The sequence below is a fragment of the Photinus pyralis genome, unplaced genomic scaffold (assembly GCF_008802855.1).
Source record: "Photinus pyralis isolate 1611_PpyrPB1 unplaced genomic scaffold, Ppyr1.3 Ppyr1.4_LG7, whole genome shotgun sequence".
NCBI classification, from domain to species: Eukaryota; Metazoa; Arthropoda; class Insecta; order Coleoptera; family Lampyridae; genus Photinus; species Photinus pyralis.
The window spans coordinates 26,911,510-26,924,339 of record NW_022170738.1 but is presented as its reverse complement, the minus strand read 5'-3'; the positions used below and the strand labels follow the sequence as shown (position 1 = coordinate 26,924,339).

At 40.0% G+C, this 12,830-nt stretch overlaps 1 protein-coding gene across 1 annotated transcript in view; it reads right to left on the bottom strand.

The window, feature by feature from the left end:
• Positions 1–12,830, bottom strand: part of LOC116176140 (limbic system-associated membrane protein-like) — a 150,309-nt gene that overhangs the window by 84,621 nt on the left and 52,858 nt on the right. The window contains exon 4 of the mRNA XM_031494615.1: positions 11,197–11,469. Coding sequence (XP_031350475.1) covers positions 11,197–11,469 — 273 coding nt within the window. The remainder of the gene's footprint in view (positions 1–11,196; positions 11,470–12,830) is intronic.

Sequence of the window (12,830 nt, the reverse complement as noted above, 5' to 3'; positions counted from 1 at the left end):
ATAGACTCTGGATTATAGACTCTGGATTATAGACTCTGGATTATAGACTCTGGATTATAGACTCTGGATTATAGACTCTGGATTATAGACTCTGGATTATAGACTCTGGAACCAGGATCCAAGAGCACTATCAAGTTTGTGAACCAACACTCACTTGGATCGTTACATTGCGTATTCCAGATTTCGGAATTGGGAAATGTACTCTGGGCGCAGGATTCTGTTAGCATGAAACCTGGATCTTAGTGATTTTTAATGAAGAACTCCAAATCGCGTATTCTCAATTCTGGATCAAAGATCCAGGGCACCAGGTTCTGAAACCTGTGTAAGGGATGATGAATTCTGTAACAGAATTCAAGTTCTTTTATGTAGGACTCTGGACTCGAGATTCTGGATTTCTAATACTGCATGGATCTTATTTCCATACTCGTGTGTGTGCGAATTTGGCTCCTGACTTCTTCAGTACCTTGGCTTTCGAACCCTGGAGCCTCTATACTTGACTTTAGACTCTGGGCTCCGGTGTAGTGGCAAACTCCGAATTTTAAATTATGGATTAAGTTTGAAAACTGGATTCTGAGCAATGGATTTAGATGTACGGTATCGGGGATCTGAATCTGCCGTTCTAAACTTTGGATTTAGAAATATAGACTGAAATACAGTCCCAATTTCGGATTATGCTGTCCAGGATTCCATCTAAAATCCGAAATCCATATTCCAAAAGGGATCGGATTCCAGACCAAAGTTTGTTTCTAATCCGGAGTCAAAGAATCAAGACCAGTCCACGATCAGGAGATTGAATTGTATGTACAGACTCGGATATGCAAATCGGGAAACCAGGAGCTGGTACCTGGTGCCTGGGGCAAGGGTTTTTTAATCAAGAATGACTTGCATAACATTTAGAAATCATTTCGTGGTTGATTTGGATTCAGTTCTTAGCTACGGCAAATAAAGCGAGCTGATTAACGCATCCATTACACGCATTTGCATTAAAAGATACAGTTTCGCGAGGGAGATATTTAATTAATCGCCGTCTAATTACTGTACCGTAATAATAAGTATTTATGTTTTAAACGAGAACTCGCAAAGTACGGGCTCCTGCATCTTAAAGGTTAGTTCAGAGAGCGAGCAAACAATCCTTTCCTACTACTTTAGCATAATAATAAATTTAAGAGCCGTCGTTTACAAATTTGCCGAAGCATTAAAGGAGTAAGAGGGCTGAGCATTTTTGGGGGGTGGTCGGACGGCGGGGAATTGTTTTATTTTATTGTTTGTTGATGGCGGCTGCCGCAGGAGATATTCTTTAAGGGGCGGGCGCAGCATTAAAATAAAATATTCCCGGATGTGTCGTTCTTTTACTAAATACTTTACGAGATCCCCCGGCTAAATTAATACATTAAATATGCAAGAAAACTAAAACTTGGGGATTTATTACGGGACTTAGGCATAAACTTGTATAAGGAAGGCAGGTGGGGAGGCCGCTAGATGAGGAAGAGTCTCGAAATTTCAAAGTGTGCAGTTCGGAGGCGTACGTAACCTTGTCAGTCCCTAATTATCTGTAGGTATAATTATTTTAAAATCCAATTAGAAGCTCCCAGTGCGAAAAACTTATTACCTGGTAAATTATACCCAGTACTTTAAACGACGTCTATTTTCTAATTAGTTTCTATAATTTATACATCGCTGCGTTGGTTAATGCTGCTGCCTTTCAAGTTACTTTATGGCGATGTGTTCCAAGTTTATCAATATGAGCAGATTGTACCCTCTGACCATGATCATTATCAGTAATCTATAGGGACACCTTGCACTACGATTGCAATATACGAATATGAAAGTTTTAACCGAAGGCTTAACTTTTTTCGCAAATATCGTTTCCTTTAAAAGAGTAGGAACAGTGTCAGCACGACCCCAACGCTTCCATTTTGTGTTACAGTGCAATGGACCTCAAGGATCAAAGAGGAATATCCCTAATTCCTTTACTATTTCAGAATAGCTTGGAAAAGAATGCATCTATTAAACATTCAGTCTATAATGACTTGTAAGAGGCTGTATATTAGAACCGCTTGCATGCGAATAGCCTTGAATTTCCCATGTATCTTTGATGGTCCTTCCTTCAATCCTGTTAGAACACGCTTTATCGACCTTTAAAAGTACTGACACTTGGTATGCTCTTATTAGATATAAAATAACGAACCTGGACGGTTCAAGGTCGCTCGCCATCTGGCGATGAGTAGAAAAGTAGGTCAAGATGATGTTCAAAGGTAGCCTGCCACGTGTTGGTGACTTTGTAAAATAAGTGAAACTCCACGATTGCTTGCCCGAAAGGTCAACTCCATTTTGTATGGTGTCATATTTTATCTTCAATGTCATCAGAGGTAAATGGTCTTATTTTTGTAGGTCAAGGTAAGGTTTAAAAGACCTTGAAAGGTAGGCCAAGGTGAAGTTCAAGTGGTATTTGGCACCTCCACCTAGTGGTGACCTTGGAACATAGGTAGAAATGAATGTCAAAGGTTGCCACCTTGTAAGGACGGTTCTGGACTAGCCCAAGGTCGCTCCCCACTTGGTTGTGCACTTAAAGAGTTGGCCAAAATACATTTTTGTCAGTCGCTTGCCTCCTGGTTTTGACTTTGGAGAATTGGTGAAGGCTTACGCGGTAGTTCTAACAATTAGTCAAAAGTCGCTCACCCCGCCGCTTCGCTCCTGGAGGTGACATTGGAAAGTAGATCAAGGTGACGTTCAAAGGTCAATTCAGCCCATACCGATGTGTCAAAAGGGCGATGGGGTCTGAGGGTGAGTGTGTGGTGTTATTGATCGTTAGTTCGAAGCAACGTTCTACTTGGTTACTGGCGCGAAGTAGCGATTATAAGTCCCCCGCATATGTGCAAATCGATTCATATTGATTACATCATGAATAGCATACGATGAACACTCGTGAGCAAAACAAATGATTGATAACAGCGATATCCTAACTCAAACCATGTAAAATTGTATGAGATGAAATTCGGATGTTGTCAAATTTCTTCGCTCTGCTGACGATGACTTTTAAATGCTGACCGTTCAAAGTTCAAAGGTTGGTCGCCATTCAAAGTTCAAGGTTTGTTCACCGTTCATAGTTCAATGTTTGGTCACCGTTCAAAGTGCAAAGGTTGGTCGCCGTTCAAAGTCAAAAGTTTGTGTTATGCATTTACATGCATGAAAGGTATCATTGATCTTTGTTGACCCTGAAAATCAAAGATGACACCACAAAAATACAATCATTGACCTTTAATGATCTTGAATACCGCCTAAAATGACACCATTGACTTCTGATGACCTTAAAAATGAAATATGACTCCACAAAAATAGGGCTATTCACCTCTGATAACATTCAAAATAAAATATGCAAAGAACTGACCTTTAATCACCTTAAAATTGAAACAATAGGTACCACAAAAAGCGAGACATTGACCTCTGATGACCTTAAAAATAAAATGACTCCCCAAAAAAGTGTGGTCATTGTTCTTCTTGTTCTTCTCTATGTAACGGTTGAAGCTGGTACTTGGAGATTTCTTCTAACATTACGGTAACGAAAATTTCAAGATACTTTTTAGATGCAACAAAAGTTTTCAACTAATCCTTTCAGGATTTAAGAGGGCGGACACAAAAATTGTGCTCTAATGATTTTAGTGTACCTTTCTGAATGTCACAAGCGGCAAGAAAGTCAAGAACAACAGTGCAAGTAGAATACGTGGGTATTTATTCCCAGAAGGACTCTAGCAACGTATCGCAAACTTCGACCATCTTCAAAGAGAGCCTCAGCTTTTGCAGAATCTTCGGCACCCATCGAGAGAAAAAATAACAAGACAACTAGAAGAATATCTACAACACCTGAAGTATCCTTATATATATCATTAAGTTTTTCTGTTAGACTGTACACCCTTTGGCCTCCAGTATCCATAATAAATCACAGAAACGCATTCAAAGTAGCATGCTATCTAGTAAATGCATATCTCAAACTGTGAACAACGACCAACCTTTGAACTGTGAACGGTAACCAAACTTGGGACTTTGAACGGCGACTATTCGAAAAGTATTTCAAAATTCGAAAAAAACTCTCGAAAAAGGGTCGAGTCCCAAAGGCCTCAAGGTTCGTAATAATCACAAGTGTCTCACGAACTTCAAGGACATCAAACGGTTCTAAGTTCTCTAGCGTGCTAAACTTCCTGTGGGTGTCGAGAGTCTCAATGTTTTCAGGGGATCATAGGTTTTAATGTAGTGCATCAAAAATCCTCAAATGGATGGTCTTAAGGATCTCAACTATTGAAGGAAGTCAAGTGACTTAAAGCTTACAGTAATTGTAAGTTCTCAAAAATTATAAGGGGACGTCCTTATTTATCCTTGATTAGGAGATGTCTTTAAATACCTCAAGCGTTTCGAGGTTTTACAGGATCATCAAGGATCTGAGGGGATAAATATTCAACAATGTGTCAAGATGCACAGTCCACAAATGAACCTCAAGGGCATTGATAGTCTCAAGACGTCAATCGTCTCAAAAACCTCCGAGAATTGTAAGCCCTCGAGAACCTGAAGGGGTTTTTCTGATTTTCTCTGAATATTATATTATTATTATGTTATTATTACTATTACATGTGCAAAGGTTTAAGGGTCGCAAGAATCTCCTGAACACTAGCAACCTCACTTTACGTTGTTTCATTATGTTGAACCGTAATTTAATCTTCATTTTCAATCCTCATTATTATAGGGATGCTATAGCTTGTGCTGTGTTTTTTATCTTCTGTTTTTTGTTTTTTCTTGAAAGATTAACGTTCGAAAATTCCAAAGAATTAAATTTTGAGAACAGTAAATCTTGGAGACGAATAGAAAATATTGCATGACTCAATCTAGGGTCACACAACGGATTCGAATAAACCTGCAAATGATTGACAATGACAAGCATTTAGTCTGAAGTACATGAAAGAAATAAAGACCAAATCCCTGAAAGAAAAAAAAGCTTACAAAGCGTGTTTGAACTTAATACCCCACACGCAGGCTGTCAACAATTAAAAAAATCTTAAATCATTTTTTTTTCTTAAAAATCTGTACAATCTGGATAAACAAAGTTTGAGATATTCAGGCGCACAGAGAAACACTTGCTCCCAGCTTCAAGAAATTTCACTTTCCCTTTTTTAAACTTAACTCAATGACTCGTGAAAAGTAAGATAAAAAAAATTTCGATGACTACTCTTTTATTGATTGTTTAACCTCTTCTACATACTCTATTTCGAAATCCTCGAACTGCGTCTTCAATTAAACAAATAGGGTTAACTGCTAGAGATTTAGTATTATACCTCGATAGCTTCCGGCTAATGAGAATGGTCGTTGATATCGTTTATTATGGTGGTGAGAGTTTTTATGTTATTATGAGAGTAAACGGACCTCTTTATTAAATTTCTGAGGAGTATGAACAATATTAGCCAATTACAGGCGCAGATCATAACCACTAGCAAGAAACTATAGGGGCACGCTGCACCCAGGCTGCAACTTCAATCATAAATGAATGTTTTTGCGGCGTGCTCTACTTCCTTCACAAATCTGTGTTACTTTAAAATAGAACCCAAGCCTGTATGAACATTGTCAGAATGACTTCATCGCTTCCATTTTGTGCTTGCCGCAGAAAAGACGTTACCCTTAATGGACCTCAAGCATCAAAGGAAAGTGTCCCCAACTTTGCTGTTTCGGCGCGGCTTTGAAAAGAAAAATACAACACGAACATGTCTTAGGAATTCCATCATGAACTTTTGAACTTTATTAGCACATTCCGGCGTAAAGGTATGCAATTAAATTTTATTACATTTAATTAAAGTAAAATGAAAACTTTCGAAATGCGTTTATAGACCTATAAATATAAAACCGGGAAACTTATCATTGCCTAGTCAGCGCAACGTTTCCTTCCGACAACAAAAGCTAAGCAAACAAGCAACTACGATATCGACGTCGCAATTGTAGTAAAATGAAACGGAAACAACACTGTTAAATACCGATAGCAAGAGTCTGCACGACGATATTTCGTATTCCCTTTCGCCGCCTTAATTACGTCGCGCGCACAAAGGGCGGTAGGCAACTAAAAAATTCCAGTGTTTTGCATCTCTACGAAATAAAACAGTAGCGTACATTTCACTTAATGAGATACTTCATTATTAATTTAAATATGCAGCTATGTCAGAGTAAATGGCTGCCAAAGCGAGATGAGTCTAGAGGAATGCGAGTACACTTGAAACATTTATAATTCGCTAGATTTTGAAAGGGAACATAATAGATGGCTCGACGGTCACAATCTTGCGCCCCCAGTGGACAAGTACAATTGGAGTTTATCGTGTCGAAACTGTAATGCTGCATAATGGAAGGTCTAGTGCAATTTTATTGACGCAATCTCGTTCGGTCATGATGGCATTTCTCCTTAGATTTTGACAGTCCCTGCAACATATTTGTGTAACTAACTACGGAAAGTAGGTCAGTTGAGCTTATATAAAATTTACCACGTCAAATTACCTCAAGCTTTAAAATGTTAACATGCCCCATTTCGCTTTTACGCCCGCGTCGTGCTTTAATTATTTGCAATTTTGTATGCACGTGGTTTCGCTACTTTTATAGCTATCGATATCGAATGCGCGCCGAAGTCCACGTAGCTAATCTGAGGTGTACAACTAATTAGAGTAATTGAAGGTGAAAAAGAGGGATTATTATTATATTCCACTATAATGATCATATCCATGAAGCATTAAAGCTAAATCGGCACAGGAATATATTGTCACATTTTTCTGGTTCGCGACCATGCTCACGTAACACAAATTTATAGAGGTATTCCGCACCAAGGTTGTAATATTGATATTATTGAAGGGGCTCTTGATAATCGCCGTAAATCAATAAAATTCAAACCATATGAATGACCATTCTCATTAGCCGGAAGCTATGGAGGTATAACATACATATATTACGTTAAATCTCTGGCAGTTAACCCTATTTGAAGACGCAGTTCTTCGATTTCAAATTAGTGTGTAGAAGAGGTTAAGTACCAAACCAAAAAGTAGGCTGCTTAGTGAAAGTCAAAAGTTTCAACTCTCCGAATAGCAACCGAAAATTTTTTTCATCTTCACGAATCATTGAATTCAGTTTGACATGGGAATAGAAGATTTTTTTTAATTATCGACTCCGAATGTGCGGAGTATTATGTCCAAACAAACTATGCGGAGATTTCGTTTTAGTTTTGTCACACGTGTATCGGAATAAACTTTTGTCTTGGTATTGGTTGAATTTTAAGGTGATTAAAGGTCAGTTCTTTGCATATTTTATTTTGAATGTTATCAGAGGCGAATAACCCTATTTTGTGGAGTCATATTTCATTTTTAAGGTCAACAGAAGTCAATGGTGTCATTTTAGGCGGTATTCAAGATCATTAAAGGTCAATTATTGTATTTTTGTGGTGTCATCTTTGATTTTCAGGGTCAACAAAGGTGAATGATAACTTTCACGCATGTAAATGCATAACACAAACTTTGGACTTTGAACGGCGACCAGCCTTTGCACTTTGAACGGCGACCAAACATTGAACTATGAACGGTGAACAAACCTTGAACTTTGAATGGCGCCCACACTTTGAACTTTGAACGGTGGGCATTTAAAAGTCATCGTCAGCAGAGCGTTTGACAGCACCCGAATTGCACCTTATAAAATTTTACATGGTTTGAGTTAGGATATCGCTGTTATCAATCATTTGTTTTGTTCACGAATGTTCATGATGTCAATATGTATCGATTTGCACAAATGCGGGGACTGATAATCGCTACTTCGCGCGACTAACCAAGTAGAACGTTACTGCGAACTGACGATCAATAACCCCATACACTCACCCTCAGACCCCACCGCCCTTTTGACACATTGGTATGGGCTGAATTGACCTTTGAACGTCACGTCGATCTACTCGCCAATGTCACCTCCAGCAGCGAAGCAGCGGACTGAGCGACTTTTGACCAATAGTTTGAACAACCGCTCTTAAGCTTTGAGCTACACCTTCACCAATTTTCCAAAGCCATCACCAAGAGGCAAGCGACCACCAAAAATGTATTTTGGCCAACTCTTTAAAGTCACAACCGCGTGGCGAGCGACCTTGGACTAATCCAGAACCGGCCCTACAAGGTGGCAACCTTTAACAATCATTTCTACCTACTTCCCAAAGTCACCACCAGGTGGAGGTACCGTATACCACGTGAACTTCACCTTGGCCTACTTTTCAAGGTCTTTTAAACCTTACCTTGACCTACAAAAATAAGACCGTTTACCTCTGATGACCTTGAAGATAAAATATGACACCACACAAAATAGAGTTGTTGACCTTTCGGGCAAGCAATCGTGGAGTTTCACTTATTTTACAAAGTCACCGACACGTGGCAGACTACCTTTGAACTTCATCTTGACCTAATTTCTAGGGTCATCACCAGGTGGCGAACGACCTTGACCGATCCAGGTTCGGTATTCTATATCAACCAAAATCATCAAAAGTATCAGTACTTTCAAAGGATTCTAGAAGGTAGAAACAGGCTCACTGCCAGATATGCTCAAATATCGAATACGGAATGCAGGTTCTAATATTCATGGTCCAGAGGTGTACAGAATTTGGACTCAGGCGTTCGGACTCGGAAATCCTGAATCCAGAATACAAAATGTAGTTCTCAATGCGTCAAAAGTTTCCACCGTCCGAGCAGCCACCGAAATTTTTTTTTATCTCACTCATCACGAGTCATTGAGTTTAGTTTAAAAAAGGAAAAGTGAAATTTCCCGAAGCTGGCAGCTGAATATCTCAAACTTTGTTTATCCAGATTACTTAAATTTTTAAGAAAAAAAAGGAGTAATTTAAGATTTTTTTAAATTGTCGATCGCCTGCGTGCGGGGTATTATGTACACGATTTTTAAGCTTTTTTTTTCTTTCAGGGATTTGGTCTTTATTTCTTGCATGTACTTCAGAATAAATGTTTGTCATTGTCAATCAATTCATTGTGTGATCAAGATTGAGTATTCATGCACTAAAAACACAAAAATTTAAGGGATTTGAGGAATCGTAAAAATCTTGGATTTTTCGAAGGTGCTTAAGAGCCTTAGGATGCTGTTCTGATTTATTTTTGATTGAACTGCGGGTCCCAAAAATGTAAACAGGCAGAAGGCTTGAAACGATGTCAAAAGTTTCAAGGGTTGCAAGAATCATTTGAGGTGTTTGAGAGTTTCAAGGGTGCTAAGTTTTTTTGGGGTGTTAAGATTCATAAGGAGTTCAGAAAACTATAGGTTCTCAAGAACCTAAAGATGTCATTTTGATTCAGTGCCTCAAAAACCTTGTACGATAAGCGTACCAAAAGTCTCAATTGTGTCAAAATTACCTACAGTTACACGTGTCTTGCGAACCTTAAGCCTTTCGAAAGGGTGCCAAGTTCTCAAGAACCTCAAGATGTTCAGATTTGATTGAAGTCTCTCAAAATTCTAAACAGCATGATCATAAGAAGCACGTGATCATAAGAAGCACTTCAAGCGTTTTCAGAATCGCAAAGGTGCTAAGCTCCTTGAAGTCGTCAAGTGTCTAAAGAACCTGAGGAAATTATTACATCTTAGCAACCTGAAGATTTTGTGAATTTGACCACTAAGACTGTAATTTTCGATGCACTTTTTCACACTTATTTTAAACCAAATTTGAGTCACTTCTAGTGCAGTAGTCACTTCCTCAGAATTTTTACCACGCGCTCACCTGACCCGTTGTTCCTTAAACTTACTTTTAACCTTAACTGCAGCCATTCCGGTGGCCATGTCCATACAGTGTTTATTTTATTTCCGTGTTACGAAAGTTCGCGTAGAACCTGGGGGTTAAGTGCACTTAGTCTTAAAATTCGTTAGCCTCGCCAACCCTAGGGGCCTCAAGCGTTTCGAGGTTCTTAAAGATTCTAAGTCAAGTACCTCTGGTTTTTCTCTGTTATCAGTAGTCACAAGCGTCTCACGAACCTCAAGGATATGAGGGGCTTTAAGTTTGCTGAAACTACTATAATGTGGGCGCTCTGTTTGCTAGGAATTATTGTAGTTAGGCATAAGCTTTTGAGCTAGTAAGTAATAATCAGATTATACTTTAGTTCCGGCACAAACCGTTGATGGCGTTACCATTTCAGTTCAGACAAGAACCCACTAACGTTTCTAATAGATGGAACAAACCTGTACGGATCAAATTGGACATAGTCTTTAGAAGTCGTTTGCATCTTACATACAAAAAATGCCTGGTTAATATTTTAAATATTGAATTCGGCAGACGGTTGATGAGCAGCAAGTTTAGATTGCATCCATTAATTTCGATTGCAGCACTATCGCAAAGTATGTTAATATTTAGATGGTACAAACTTGTACGGGTCAAATTTAGTTTATACAACGAGCATAATTGTGACATTTAAATATTGAAACAGACACTCGTGGCAGTAATTTGAATAATTAAAGTTAGACGGATAATGCGGATGAAATTAAGTAAACGACATCGCTCAGTAAACGTTATTTAATAGAATGTACGGATTCGCTGAAGAAAATCGCGTTTGACAACAATGGTTTGTAATTTGGTTTAATAGCATTTGGCACCACAACGGTTGAATTTGCAGCATGAAGCGCTTACATAAAAATAGTTTTTATTATTACAAAGCGGAGTAAGTGCAAAAGCTCACGTGAATATTATTTTTATTCCATTTCGTGCCCGTCTGCGCCATAAAATTAGTTATCACACATTCAAAGGGAGCAAGATTTATATAACCGCAACGTATCTCTTAAAACGTTTTTAATTTTTAAAGGCGTCTTAATTATAAATTGAATCTATATACCTTCGCTTTCTTCCAATGCGGGGCACGTGCGAGCCGCACGACTAAGCGTGGGTCGTGGATTATTTAAAAGCGCGCGGTCAAGGCGCGATAATAATTAGATCGCATGGGTGCGGTAAGCAGTATAGCGGTAGCGCGAAGTTGCAGGTAAAGGGGTCCCTAGGTGTGCATAACACTGCTCACCACTCAATCTGGTTTATGGCCTCTCCAAATTAAAGCCGGCAGACGGATGATTAACCGCTCCCCGGCTCGGCACTTCATCCTCCACGCTCGCGTGCGTTTTACACGCGCGCGCGAGATTTTCCTTAGAACTAAATTAATGGAATAAATTACTTACATAGGACGTGAAGGACGATTTGCTGTGTGACGTCCTCGCCGACGCCATTACTTGCGGTACATTGGTAAATTCCGGCCTGATGCCTGTCCACCCTTTCCAAATTGAGCTGCGGCGCAACTAAGGTCTGCTCGCCGCCCGGTAGCAAATTATTTCTACGCGACCACGTCACTTTGGGTACGGGATTTCCGGATGCCTTGCATTCTAATCGAACCGACGTTCCCTTCTTCACTTCCACTCTGCCACTTGACGTAGCGTAGTGTATTCGTGGGGGCACTGAAAAGAAACGTCAGTTTTCATTACACTATACGGCACGAATCCACCTAATGACGTGTGAGGTGGGATACATTCATGGATACGTCTGATAGTGACAGCGAGGCAAGCTCATGGCGCAACCATACAAGTTTGTCATATCATATTTTGACTCCACTAACCTGTACGTTATTAATCATCTAATCGAACAAAACAGGTTTGCATGATTATGCAGACGACCACATTTGCAAATCCTTTCAAATCGAAGTGACTTAGTTGCGAGGGCGGTTTTACGTCGAGCGATAACGTGTAAGTATCTTGCTCTCCAAAAAGTCAATATTGAGCTCGAGTAAAATTCTGCTCTCGCAGATAACAGGTTTTCAATAAAGTAACGCCTATAAGAAGCGATAGTTGCGCCGCTATCTCGTGCAAATTAATTAATTATTAATTTGGGAGCACGTTCGAGGGGAGCAGATGGCCTTAAACCCTTTAAAACTTTTTGTTCGTGTTGCCTATTAAAGACTATCACCTTTCATAATCGGTTAACCGAATCGAGAAGGGAATGTAACGTGAACCGCGCTCTTACTAATGTTGTAGTGGTACTACACATAATTACCCATAGGAAAACATGATGTGTAATGGAAAAGCAACAAGCTGAAAAAGGCACCCCTCAAATAGGCTTGTCCACTTATACTTTACTAACGTGTTCTAAACGTAACTCTCCTCTTTAGCTGTCCTAGTAAAATACCATCACTTTAGTCTTGTGCAATGAACGGACCCTGTGAATGCCACTTACTAGCTTTGAGTCATATGATGTAAAGTAAAAACCAATGGGAACGCATTGAAAGTGAAGGAAACTTCGCTCCGAAACCGTCAGAAATCGTGTGCAGGTTCAAATTCCATCAGAGGGATGGGTTGGTAGGGACGGAAGTGCGAAGTTTTAGGACGCCAACGCTCCCAAGAGGCAAGCTTCCCTGTCTCTCTGCCATTACTACCCTGAGCGTCACTTCACTAGCCGCTTCGAAGCCGGCGAGACCCACGACATCCTTGGTAGCATCCGCTTCAGTTCGCAATAGAGGGGACCAAGAAACGTCGAAGTGACCGAACCAACCCCGATGCTCAAGAAGCGATCCGCAACGAAAGGGCCGCCAACAAAATCCAAAGAAAATTCCTGCTAGAGTACACCGCCGACGAACAGCATCTCTACAAACACAGCCCCTAGGGTCCCGCTACTCGTCATCCACAGAGAAAACCACGAGGACGTCTTCGGCGCCTACTACGTCTCCCCCACCTCCGGGCAGCCCGAAATCGAGGAAACCGCTCCCAAACATATCACTTCTCAAAATTGGAAGCTAGGGCTCGCCAGTACCGGGTGACCCAATAAA